The 13,643-nt window shown below is 34.4% G+C and overlaps 1 protein-coding gene across 1 annotated transcript; it reads right to left on the reverse strand.

Annotated features, from left to right (window-relative positions):
• Positions 1-1,916: 1,916 nt before the first annotated feature.
• LOC114255265 lies at positions 1,917-13,569 on the reverse strand. Its single transcript, XM_028193548.2, has 2 exons — positions 6,195-13,569; positions 1,917-3,593 (listed from the first exon to the last, which is right to left on the reverse strand). The coding sequence occupies exons 1-2, from the start codon at positions 6,638-6,640 to the stop codon at positions 2,432-2,434; spliced, it is 1,608 nt and encodes a 535-aa protein (XP_028049349.1). The 5' UTR covers positions 6,641-13,569; the 3' UTR covers positions 1,917-2,431.
• Positions 13,570-13,643: the final 74 nt, after the last annotated feature.

The following is a 13,643-nucleotide window of genomic DNA, read 5'->3' on the forward strand; positions in this document are numbered from 1 at the left end:
AAGTAAAAGTTTGTTATCATTTTGCACAAGTTTCTCGTTAAAATCTTGCTAATATTAATTCAGATTCTTAAAGTTCATTCTTTTCTAAGCAATTTAAAAAGAAACATGTCAATACGATGTTTTTTGTTGATTGCACACAAGTTTGAAATTTTCACTGCATTTTAGGGTATTTTAGCAAGTAAATACGGTATTTTTTGAATATCATGAATTTTGAGTATCAATATGATATTGCACATTGATTTTATTCGTGTTGAACTCAATCATACCGCTGTCATCAAAGTGACCCGATCTGCACCACGTGGAGAATGACGATCGGATTTTGTACATCATGTGGCTCTGAAATTCATCGGTGGAAATTTGTACTTACTGATCTGAATATAACGGATAGCTGATGCACCAAATTTCACTGAAGTCAACAGAAGATCACATTCATCTATACTCATAAACCCACACATACACGTAAACATACATATACACATAATCATACATAAAAAGTAAAAGTTCAAATTTTATTTTAAAAAATCAGTTTTTTCAGGGCCACATGATGTACAAAATACGATCGTCATTTTCTACGTGGTGCAGATCGGGTCTTTGATGACGGCAGTATGATTGAGTTAAACACAAATAAAATTAATGTGCAATATCATATTGATACTCAAAATTCATGATATTAAAAAAATACCGTATTTATTTGCTAAATACCTTAAAATGCAGTGCAAATTTTAAACTAGCGTGCAATCAACAAAAAATATCGTATTGACATGTTTTTTTTTTGTAATTGCTTAGAAAAGAATGAACTTTAAGAATCTGAATTAATATTAGCAAGATTTTAACGAGAAACTTGTGCAAAATAATAACAAACTTTTACTTTTTTCAATTAAAAAGCACATGTTTGGTTTTCATGCGATACAAAAGGTTCGCACTTAACAAATCAAACTTTCGCGCAGGGATTCTCAAAGTAGAGTCTTTGCCCTTTAATTTAAAAAAAGTACATGTAATTTGGATGATTTTTCGCAAAGTTGCATTACTTTGAAGATTGTCTAAAAATCGGTCAAAAATTTTGTTTTGTTTTTTTTGCGCCAGTGTATATATATGAATAAATTGCATATTTTTTAAAATTAAACTTAAAATTTTGGTGATCAATGTCCTCTTATCATTTGGTGTACAATTCGATTAAAAATTTGCGGACTGTAAAACAAGCAATTTCTGCAGTCATTACTTATCTTTTCTTGAATTAGATTTTGTTTTTTTAAATTGAAATACTTGCTTAATTTGAATAAAATTTATTGGAATAGTATTTGAGGTAATATTTATGTTATAAAAGAGATATAATTTGTTTTTCTATTGGTTCTTTCGCCGTAAATATATAAAATTGAAATGCATTGCCAACGAAATGTATTGTCTCAGTCTCTTTTATATTGTTAGGACTTTCAGCCTTCAAAAGAAATTTTTTGTCCACTACGAACAGAAGATTGAAGAAAGAGAATGATTCTCTTTCGTTAAGTTACGTCTTCGTTTCGTCTGCATTTTCTATGCCATTATATTTGTATTTGTATTATAGATTATTTCTTTTAGAATGGATGTTGTATATAGCTCCGCATGAGAGCGATAAACTTTTAAATGACAGATCGTAAGTTCGATACTACACACAGATTTTAAGTTCGTGATTTAGGTGAAGCAGAGCTTTGTGTTTCAGAACAGAGACTTGAGAAGAGATCCGTTCCGTTCGATCATGTTGCGATTACTTATAAAATTAAATAAACACGATGAAAAAGAAAAAGAGAGAGAGAGAGAGAGAGAGAGAGAGAGAGAGAGAGAGAGTGTGTGTGTGTGTGTGTGTGTGTGTGTGTGTGTGTGTGTGTGTGTGTGTGTGTGTGTGTGTGTGTGTGTGTGTGTGTGTGTGTGTATTTATTGCATATACTGCGTGATTTCTTTTATATATTTTTAAAGCGATTTGAAATGTATATCTATAATAGTGATCTAGTTTTAATGAAGAAATAGGTAAAGTCTATGTAATTTTCTAGAATTTAAACGTAATTTTATTTTTATTGACTATAGTAATTCCGTTATTTTAAATTCAATTTTAGCAAATTAGATTTGTATTTAGTATCATGCAAGAATTTTAACATATAAATTTTTATAAAAATTTTGATCTGTTATATTGCTAAAATGTCAAACTTTTATGCTACATTACTTATTGTGTTTGAGTATTCTTTATAATTAATTCGATAATCCAACAAAATTATTTTTTGCATCTATATAGCCAAATTTTTAAATATTTCAACAGAATATTCGACAGAGTTCTTCTTATGTATATGCACTTAAAATAATTTTTCCTATATCAAAATCATTTAAAGCTCTTTTACGTCTATTTTATTGTTTAATAATTTTGAATACATAAAAATTTGAAAAAAGAACAGCTAAACATGGTTTAGATTTCAATCTCCTTTATCCACCTTTTAAACTTGGTCCATAAATAGTCCCTTGTACAGATAAAACCCTGGTGTGTTTCCATAACATCTACGATCCGTCGGCTTACTCGAACCAACCTTCTTAATATTTCTGGGGTATCAGCACTGGGCGATAACGTTTGAGTTTTTGATGCTTTGGTTTCTGAATAATCTTGGTTCTGTAAAGCTTGCAAGGCAATTATTGTGGAATCTTGACTCAATTGTTTTGTCGAGTCAGTCCCGGTAAATTGTCCGTTAGATAACGAAAGTGCGCTACTCTCGGTTCTAATGGGATGGTCCTCCCGCTTCGATCTTCGCGGAAGTGACCGGTCGAAAGAAAATTCATAATTTTTGAGAAGCATTTGTTGGTGCAATATTCCGAGTTTCGTCAAAAAGAACGGATGTACCGTTGAAACGTCCATTCCGTTTCTTGAGCTCTCCTTTTCTCTTGGCCGCTGAGAGCGTGGCTTCTTCGTACCCCTTCCTCTGACCATTTTGAATTGCAAGAGCTCGCTCCTCTCGAGAGCTTCTCCTTCACTTCCTCGAGACTCGAGAAGCGATCGCTTGACGATTCTTTCGCGAGGCGATAAGAGCGAATCGGGAGATAATTCCTCGGGCTTCCGATGAGACGTCTTCGGATTTATCGTCGGTTCGCGCGATGAATTTTCTTTTGAATCCATCAATTTTACGACATTCATACGAGAAAGACGCTCCGCTTTTATTTCCTCTTGGAACCTTCGCGAACGCGACGGCGTCGACGAACTTCCGTCGTTGTTCAAAGGGGCTCGGCGTCCTGCGGGATTTTCTTCGGTTCCGTGATCTTCTCGCAGCATCCAGACATCGGATGCCATCTCGTCAGCATTCGAAACTTTTTTTTGTGACAACGAATGCCGTCGATAGGGAAAGTACCAATCGCGCAATCTTGAACCTGTGAATAAACGCAACACGGTAACATCTTCAGGCGAAATCTGCAGACGTGAAATTTTCTCTTTGAAATCTGATATGGAATCGATTTTGTCATCATCCTTGGAATTAGGCGTCGGATTAACGGCATGCAAACTGGTCCCAAGAGATGAAAACTGGTGATCGTCGAGTGCAGGCTTCAAGTCGCGCAAAACTCTCGACACGATCGAGAACGGCCATCTGAAATGTTCGTGCGTGCGTTATTTGGCGGATTAAACTAAAAGGATTAAACTCATGATACTGTCATGTCTTCAATTTAAGAGGTTTGAGACGAAAGATAAAATTTATATGACGAAATGTATAATAGCAAAAAGTATTAAATAAAGCTTTCTTTGCGCTTACACTATCAAAATAATTTAGAGAAACAGATTATTTATAGATTGCGTGTTTAAAAAATTGTCAAAATTAATTATTATAGTTGAGAGCTATGTACATAGAAAAACAGTATCAAACATTAGTATTATATTAAAAGTAATATATTTTATTTAATAACACAGGCACACAAAAAAGAAAAAGTGATTGGTCTGGCGGACCAGACTAGTCAATCCTTATGTATTTTGATCTGCTGAATCCAAATCCAAGGTCAGAATTGCTGAATTAGCTCATTTTTTCCTAACCTTAAAAAAAAACGAACAATATCAATTTTAAGGTTAGAAAAAATGAGCTAATTCAGCAATTCTGACCTTGGATTTGGATTCAGCAGATCAAAATACATAAGGATTGACTAGTCTGGTTCGCTAGACCAATCACTTTTTTTAAATGTGTGCTTGTGTAATCATTATATTTATCTTACATATAAGCAAGAAATTACATTAAAATTATAAAATTTATACAACGTGTTAATGAGATTATATAGGTATAATGAGAAATAGGTCAAAAGAGTTTATATAAACTTATGTTCGAAAATGTTTTATTAAAAATTTAGGAACGTTTAAAGATTATTACTAATTGTTACAATTATTATAATAATGCTCGAGGAATATTTAAGAAAGTTCAATAATTATTATTTAAACAAATAAAAACCGCAGCCTTACAGAAGAAGATGTTTTCGGAACTTTCGGTTTATTATAATTATTGTAACAATTAATAATATCATTAAAATTAGAAACTGAACGTTTATAACTTTTTAATGAAGCAGTTTTGAGCATAAATTTATATAAACTTATTTAGCTTATTTGATCTCATTAATACATAACAAGATTGGCCCCGACTCATTTCCAGATACTCTGTAAATAATAAAACAATAATAATCTTATACATATAATTTATAGAGAAAGGTCACTAATACTGGCATATATCATTTTGTTTTCGAATATTTTTTAAATGAAAGCAAAAAATAAAATTTTACAAACAAATATAAACTAGTAAGTTTCTTCTATCAGATAGTAAAGTAATTTTGTAATATACTGTTTCATATTTTGTAATAATTAATATTTTCACAATATAATTAAAAGAAAATATCTTTAAAATTGGATCCGAAACATAGTAAAGATGTAGTAGATAGTAATAAAGGAGTCAACTATTAAATAAATTAATAAACTAAGTAATAAAATATGTTTTGGGTATCAATGTTTATAAAATAAAAAAACTATAATTAAACATTTATTAAAAATTTAAATATAAAAACACTTAAAGACTAAAAAATTGAAATAGACAATATATTAAAAAAGCAGACAATTTATTTAAAATAAAATTATGTTATGAAAAGAATGAACTACATCTCTATGATTTATGCTCAGTAACAGAGAAGTAAAATAGTATATCGCAAAATTTACGTTTCACAACAATTTTATGTTTCATTATGTTTCATTATTCATTGCATTGTGAGAAAAATATGAGAGAGAAATGTAAACAAAAACTTTAGGAAGCTACAAATATGTATGTATAAAATGATCTAATATTATCAGTAACATATTCACATTATTGTTTAAATTATGTATTAATTTGCAAAAGAAAACTATGCACATTTTATTTTTGTTTTTACCAGATTTTTATATAGAAGAAAGATTTGAATATACAGAACTGATATATTCCTTTGATTAACTTTAATTAATGTGACGTAATTAATGTTTTTATCAGTATTAATACAGTAATGTTTAGTTTTCAAGAAATAAAAAGGCTTTGAAAGATTTATCTTGATATCAGTATTGGCAATATTTTCCTCTATGTAATTTAAATTTTAAAAAATTTGATAATCTTATATTTCAGCAAAATATTCCATTTTTGTTTCAATATTATAACAGTTATTTAAACAACATAATATGACTGTTCTAATAATAATATTACAAAATTCTTATTTTTTTTCAATCTAATATTTTTTCTTCTCTATTCATGAACATTATTAAATAATAAAAATTTTTTTTCTTGATAAAGTTATGCAAAATTTCTTTGTGTAAGTTAATCATGTCTGTTTAACGTTATATAATTTCATTTTAATATTTAACATTTTGAAAGTATAAATATGTATTTTCAAATTAATGTTTTGGTATTAATAAAGAAAATCAAGACTAAAGACGAGCAATATTTTTAAATATAATTTAAATTATTATTAACTTTATTTCTAGTAGAGAGAGAGAGAGAGAGAGGGAGGGAGGGGGGAGAAAGAGAGAGAGAGAGAGAGAGAGAGAGGGGAGGCAGTACAGTTTTGATTTACCGAATCTTCATCAACCGTAAAAAGATTTCTTTTTGCTGAATAATATGAAAGAAATATTGATGGAAACTTTATTTACGAAAGGGATATTGTTTACTTTCTCTGTATATCAATCGATTATGCGTACATACCTCAGATTTTCAATAAATTCCGCATGAATAGTCGGCGCAGCTCGCTCAGTTGTATTCACTGTTCGTTTCTTTCGTGTTTGAATTTTCTCCTGCGGACGCTCTTCCTTCCGTATTTCTTCGGACGGCGTCACCCTACCGGTCGTTCCGTTTTGTGGAAATGAATTTTGCTGGCATTTCGTTCCTTCGGCGACGGTGTTCGAGCAATCCCCCGTCACGGTGGCGTGCGGCGGCGCGGATGTATTCGTCGCCGGTCTGGTATCGAGCAAGTGGAGCGTCCAACAGTAAGCGAGACTCACCTCCTCCTCGTACGTCTTGTATAAATCCCACCAGTCTATGAGATTTTGTTGCAACTTCTGAGTGAAATGCCTCCCCCGAGCGTCCTCCGTTGACCCTCCCGGTATCGAGGAGAGCAACAGAGCGGAAAGTATCAGAATCGCGGGCGACATCGATTCGCGTCAGCGTGTTCCTGAAGAGGACAGAAATGGATACGAACGATCATCTTTTTGGACGTGCGCATAAATCGGTGGAATCCTGTTAGCGCGGAGGAATCGGGTACGCCTCGAGACGGCGGTTATTTTGGACAAATCATTCTCGTCTTTCTCTTGCGTGGGGGAGGAGTAAAAGCTGGGGGAGATTCGGGGGGTGGCAGAGAGGGAATTAATATTCTGTAATACATAAAGCTTAAGCACGAGAATCACACGAATCGCGTTTGCCTGATGAAAAATTCGGCGCGCGCTCGCTTAAACGTTTATAAAAGTGGCTCTCGCGAAATATATGAATATCGCATAAAAATTGGAAGCTCCGTGAATGATGAAAGCGCGGGACGCGGAGTCCCGGTTAATCTCGAGGGATTTGCGGGATTAAAGAGGAATGCAAAAGTACTTCGTGCCGGTTCGTATATTAAATCGCTGATGCTCACTAGTGCCTCGAACCGAGGACACGTCTGTCACGGTCTCTCCGTGATGTTCCAAGTTACCGATAATAACGAGCGCCGGGGCAATTGGGAGAAAAAAATATATACCCACCCATGCTCGGACGTATGTAATCGTCCGATCACACGTACGATCACACCTGCGGCGTAACGAGTAAACGGATGCGCGCGCGTTTACAAAACAAAATGGGGGGGGGAAAAGAAAGAAAGGAAACACTGCTGTAATCGAATTCGTTGAATCACGCACGTGGAAAAAAGAACTCCCGAAATATATTTATCCAGAGAAGAGAAGAGAGAGAGAGAGAGAGAGAGAGAGAGAGAGAGAGAGAGAGATTTTCTCTTGGAAACACTAACTGGCAGACTGACGGTTTTACGATAGGAACCTCCGCTCTATATCCGTCATCGCAGTTATCGCTGGCGTCAAAAGTACGTAAAAGAATGCACTTGCTAGGTAGGGTCCATGATCCCTTCTTTTTCCTCTCGTCCCCTTCCTTCGTGTCATCCCTTACTTTTTTGTTATCTCTGTCTCGTCGAGACATGAGGTCTCACGCCGGACTAACGAGATCAAGGTAGAAACAAGGATGACGGGGAGAAGGTTGCATTCCTAACATCATTCCTCGAATAATCTCAGTGGTTTCGAGTGGAATCCCGAGATTACTTGACGCGGAGCGATTTGCCAGAATCGTTCGCCACGGGACAAACGGAAATGCGAAGTGACGCGCGATTGCAGAAAAAGGGAAAACGTCGCATATCTTCCTATCGCTTTGAGAAAGGAGGAAATAGAAGCGACAGGGCCGCCGTCTGCGCCACCAGCGAGGAGTATCTTTCGCGTACACGGTGCGGAAAAGTAATAAAAAGAGATATTACACGGTATGCAACCGACAATTATCGCGGCTTAATTGAAAGAGTTTAAATGTGAAAATAAGTTGCGAACTTTACTCTCTTCCGAGATATATATTTACGAAACATACTACTGAAGACTGGGCGCGATAGAACGGTACATTGCATTGAGAATAAATAATGGTATAATAAAAAATATGTGAAATGGTACGGATTTAATATCATATTTAGTGTTTATATAAATTAAATTTACTTAAAAAAAAGAAGATGTCGAGTGCAGTATGTGCTCCTCGTTAAACAAAAAAATTGTACCCAAAAATCCAAGTAATAAAAGTAATGATTATATAATTGTCTAATCTAATTTAATTCAAGTATAATAATAAAGTAAAAATACCTATTATAAAATTTTTTTTTAAGCTTATATTTTCTTTCTAGAAAACTTAAAAGTTTTACGTAGTTTTATAGTTAGTCTGCTTGATTATTTAAGTTTTATCACTAAAATGTAATGTTTATTTAAATGTTTTTTTTATTTGTTATAATGTTGTTTTTCTTAGACTAGAAGTATTGCGTTTAAAGTATTTAAGTTAACAATACCAAGATATAATAATTATATTTGATATTAGTATCAGTTAAACATGAGTCATCAGTTAAATATGAAGTTGTCCATTGATATATTATATTATTTACAGACATATTACTAAATTATTATATATTATTTACAAACCTTTAAAAAATGAATTGAAAAAATTTCCTAAGTAACGGAAACGAATCTTTATACACATAACTAGACACATACGTTACATGACTACCACTTACATGAAAGTTTACGGTTATCAGTTACTAACAGGAAGCAATAACATTTATGAAAAAGATTATGTTTGCGTTTGTAACATAATTAGATGTCTCATATTAGGCATATGTTTTATATTAGTCATCTTTATCTTATATATTAAAAAAAAAAATTTACATAATTCTTACTTTTTTATAAGTTTGTGTAAATTATTATTTTCAAGAGTAACTTTATTGATAAAAATGTTTTTAATAAAAAAATATTAAATTATTAGTTCATATTTATAGAGAATGTTTGTCCTATTTTACATTGTAAAATAAGCATTTTTGTCAATAAATGAAAAATTATATAGTTATTAACAAAAATAACAGCGACTGTGATTCAATTTATGTGGTTAGTTTAGCTTTTATTATTGTTTATAAAATTAATATAAAATTTAAACACAAAGCGTCTGTGAACATTATGGAAAGATTCATTTAATGTAAGTGTAACTATAATTCTGGAACGTGTTTCGTTATAATATTTGAGAAGAATTAAAACGAGTGACAAAAAATAAGTCTACGGTCACACCTTAAGATTAGATCATTGCGCGTACTTTAATAGAGTTGAATAATCCCTTCAGCTGCACTTGTCCAAGTAACCAATTAACGAATTACCGGATCTTTATCCGCCAGCCGTTAACCGTTTTATTTGCCCGTTGTTCGCCGTGAAATAAAGGCATTCGTACGTCTGTCGCTAATTAACAGTGAAAGCGATTTTGCAGCCACGCTTCCTTTCTTTCTTTTCACAACTGGATTTATGGTATACTAACGGATCCCGCCTTTTGCAATTCAACAATGAACGAGTTAAAGTCTTTAAACGTGAAAAAGCGGAAGCAATTATTACATATCTAATTATATAATATTTTTATGCAGACCATTTTATTATTTTATTCGTCATCCTCATTTTAAAATTTTATTATCATTTTATTATCATCCCTATGTGCACGTTTCTGTGCGACGTGGCGGAACGAGAACGATTCTTCCGAAGGTAGGTCCCTCTGTAAAAAAGGAAACAAAATTATCTTACTGTATATATTTGCTAATAAAAAAAGCAGAGATTTATAAAACTTCATAAATTTAAAGCGGAGGCCGGGCCGCTCGCGCGATAACTCGTCCGTGAGTGCGCGAAGGGGTTAAATTACACATTTCTCATCCCGCGTCTTCTTTTTCCTCCTTTTCGCCGCGCCTTTTCCCACTTATCCTCCTCGTCCCTCGGTTGTTTTTCTCCGCCCCAGTTTTCCGCTGTACGTACGTAACAGAAGATCTGGGGAGGCAGGGGACGAAAAAGCAGTGCTGAGCGCATGGATGATCCACGTAACCGCACTCCTGCTTGGGAGATCCTAGATCCCCTTAACCCCTCAAAACACGACGAGAAAGCGATAGCTGCCTTCTCTCCATTTCGCCATCTACCTTCTCGCTATCTCAGCTCTCTCTCTCTCTCTCTCTCTCTCTCTTTCTCCCCCCTCGTCGTCCTTTCTGTCCCATGCCTTTCGTTTACCGCCTGCCTACCTCCGTAGCACTCCACTTTGTCTTGCGCTCGACAGTTACATCGACACCCACTCGTCCGGGGGTAAGTTTGACCGGCGATTCGCGTTAGAGTGACTCACAGATATGGGCGGTGGCGGTGACGATGGCGGTTCAGGGTGCTCTTCTGGAATGTCAATCGCACTTCCACGAGAGATGAGAATGGAATAATTGGAACACTGGCTCTTCACGATGACCGAGTCATTTTTTCCCACAGCTGTTAGACCGACCAATTTTTTTTCACCGTTGTTGGCCCGAACGTCACGAGAACGATAATTGAGAGTTTTCACCGTTTATATCGATGCGCTGTTAATATTTTAACCGCTTTATTGTACATATTGCGATCAATCCGATGTGTTCCACTTTTTTTGCATTTACATGTTGTCGCTCTGTACATTTAAGAGGGTAAAAAACCTAACGTTGTTAATTTTTTGTGAAAACAATGAACGTGAAGATCGTGAAGATCGTATCTTCTACTTGACATTTAAATTTTATTAAACAATAATTTAAAAGCGTCACACTATTTAAATTCTTCTAAATCGCGTTATTTTATGGACGTTGTTTACAACGTCGGTGCGTGGGTTACGGTGACCACCCATAGGATTCATTAGAGAGTAAAATGGCACTAGCTTTATAAAAAGTTACATAAATCATGTATAAACATAACGAACATAAATCTAGTGCTTGGCGTGGCTGTTTTTCGAAATATTACATTTAAACAAAAACTGATCTAGCTGGTCAAAGTCAACAGCGGTTTTTTCCTCATAAATTTTGCATGTTTTTTGGCTGCGATAAAAACTAAGTATCGTAAAAAAATTTTGCGTTAAATACTACTTTTTAGTAGAAAAAGTGTGTAAAATTGCAAATTAATCAATCGAGTTGTTTTTAAGATACGATGATCACAAGATTTAAAAACATAATTAAAATGGCGATGTTATTTTATATATATTTAAATCAAATTTAAATGTCAAATGGAAAAAAGTATGATTTCTACAATAAACACTTTTATGACTTTTCATTCTTCCATGAAACATTCGCTAAGTTGAATCTCGCCTACGTGTACGTGGCCTCTTGAGAAGAAAGCTTGAAAATATTTAACTTTTATACTTATCCTTGTATTTAATTATTCGCGTGTTCAACATAAAGGTTAACAAAACAAAATCTAGAAGTTTCGGTCCTAAATGTGTGTAGGTACACAGCCCCTGGCAGCTTTTAGCAGTGGAGTATTAAGATTAAAGTTTTTAGATTCTTTGCCGCGTTACAAAGGAGGTACATAAATCAGCTCTTAAGTTTTAACTAAATGACAAGCAAGGAACCGGAAAGCAACAACGGGGTGGAGAGTAAAAAACAATGTTACGTGAGCGAAGTCGCTAAGCTGCTTTCTTGCCCGGTACTTTCGGTATCGTCGATCGCATTTGCCTCAATTTGCCATTGTGCCTTCCCCCGAGAGCTCGCGATTAAAGAAACGCGTTCGATTACAAATACGACGGGATCCGGGAGATCGGATTTTCGATCGTATCGATGTCGAAGGGGAAATCTGACACGGCGATATTTTTGAGAGACGCGGCCCGTCACTAAAAGCGAAGCGGACTCGAGAGTGTATGGCATTTGATAAACTCGTGCGCAAGATATCTCTGATAATGAAATCTCTCTCGTGCGCCACGCAACCATGCGGCCGCGCCGTATCGGCATTTTCCGACAGCGCTCAAAAATCCTGACAAAATCCTACGCTAATGAAAGTTTCGTAGACGATGCGGAGTGACGAATAAAAAAAAAAAAAACAAAACAAAACGTCGAAAGCGAAAAAAGATTGAAAATACCCTTTTCGATCTTTTTAGGATTCGCCGAATCCCATTTCGGTTTCCGCATCTAAATGAGGAATTAGGGAAATTTGTTAGCCTTACGATCGTACTATATAGTCGCAGTATACTATCAACTTAAAAGTCCAAATGGATTTTCCTAAATTGCGGAATATTATTAAAAAATATTTTTATTAAAAAATTGCGATGGAAGGGAGTTGTGCATTAGTTAATATGTTTTACTTTTTAACTTATAATTTACTTTTTAAATTATAAAAAATAAGTAATTATATAGAGGACAATTTCGGGATTTGTTTAGAAAAGGCAGAGTAATTAAATTTAGCTGACGGTGCCGATTCGTTTGCGTGTACCACGTGAGGTATTCACACCTATCCTGTCTGTGTGCAAAAGCTTATCAAAACTTGTTATTTAACTATTCCAACGACTGCACTGGTTCATATACACGCCGCCATGTCTACGCAATTTTCCGTATTTCCAGATATATTTCCGGTTGTTATCCGTTATGGTGTAACCTTGTTACGATATTGCGGTGCACTCGGGGCTATTCGTTACGGCGAATGTCGGTTTCGTATTATTGTATTTCTCGCAGCCCGGTTATCCTAAAACAGCTGTCACTCCCAGACACTCCAGAAATGATGACCGTCTTCGTTTTCCACGTTGCGAGCTTGCGAGACCGCGCGACAGTGGCGTCCCGGAGATGAATTTTATCGCGCGCGGATGCATCTCTCTCGTTGGAAAGAGAGAGAGAGAGAGAGAGAGAGAAAGAGAGAGAGAGAAAGTCGCTGCTTGAGATCCTTGACTACTAACAATTTATTACGGGCATGGTAATTGTTATGGTTACAAGCAGCCCAGTGAAGACGTGTCTCTTCTCTTCTTTGGATTAATAACTTCTATACTTTCCCATTATTTTACAAATAGATGTCATATTTTCATTATCAAAAATATATACAATTTTAAATATCGATACAATACGTCAAAGATTAACAAGTCATCGCTAAATTATCGCCTTATTATAAAGAAGAAAACTAAAAACCTATACGCACACACACAAATAAAGTCAAATATTTCGAACTATTAAAGTTAGTCATCTTTGAAAAGTGAATGTAATAAATAATTAAACTATTAAACAAAACAAAAAATTAAAATTCGCATTATATCTTGTAAGAAATGTGTGTGTGTGTGTGTGTGTGTGTGTGTGAGATCATTTTAATGTGAAGATGGCTTTCTCGCTTGGTGCCGCAGAGTAATACGTCATAGTTGTGCATATTAAAAAATGAATGAGCCTCTGAATTTTAAATCTCGAGTGACATTTGGAAGCAGCAAAATAAAAATTTTCGTGTGTGTCACTAATATTATTTTGCGAGTAAAAATTTTATACATATGATGCATTATTGTTTACATTTGAGTGAAATTTATTATTTAGTCAGCAGTGTGAAATTTAAGTATATAGTTCTTTTATTAGCTTAAAAATTATTTAATTTTTTTATTATTGTTATTTTTATA

Source organism: Monomorium pharaonis, chromosome 4, assembly GCF_013373865.1.
Source record: "Monomorium pharaonis isolate MP-MQ-018 chromosome 4, ASM1337386v2, whole genome shotgun sequence".
NCBI classification, from domain to species: Eukaryota; Metazoa; Arthropoda; class Insecta; order Hymenoptera; family Formicidae; genus Monomorium; species Monomorium pharaonis.

Bases quoted from the DNA above. Each gene is read 5' to 3' on its own strand.
- LOC114255265 (XM_028193548.2), bottom strand. From the start codon at position 6,640: ATGTCGCCCGCGATTCTGATACTTTCCGCTCTGTTGCTCTCCTCGATA. The intron at 3,594-6,194 runs GTATGTACGCAT...CGAACATTTCAG, and splicing joins GAATTTATTGAAAATCTGAG to ATGGCCGTTCTCGATCGTGT.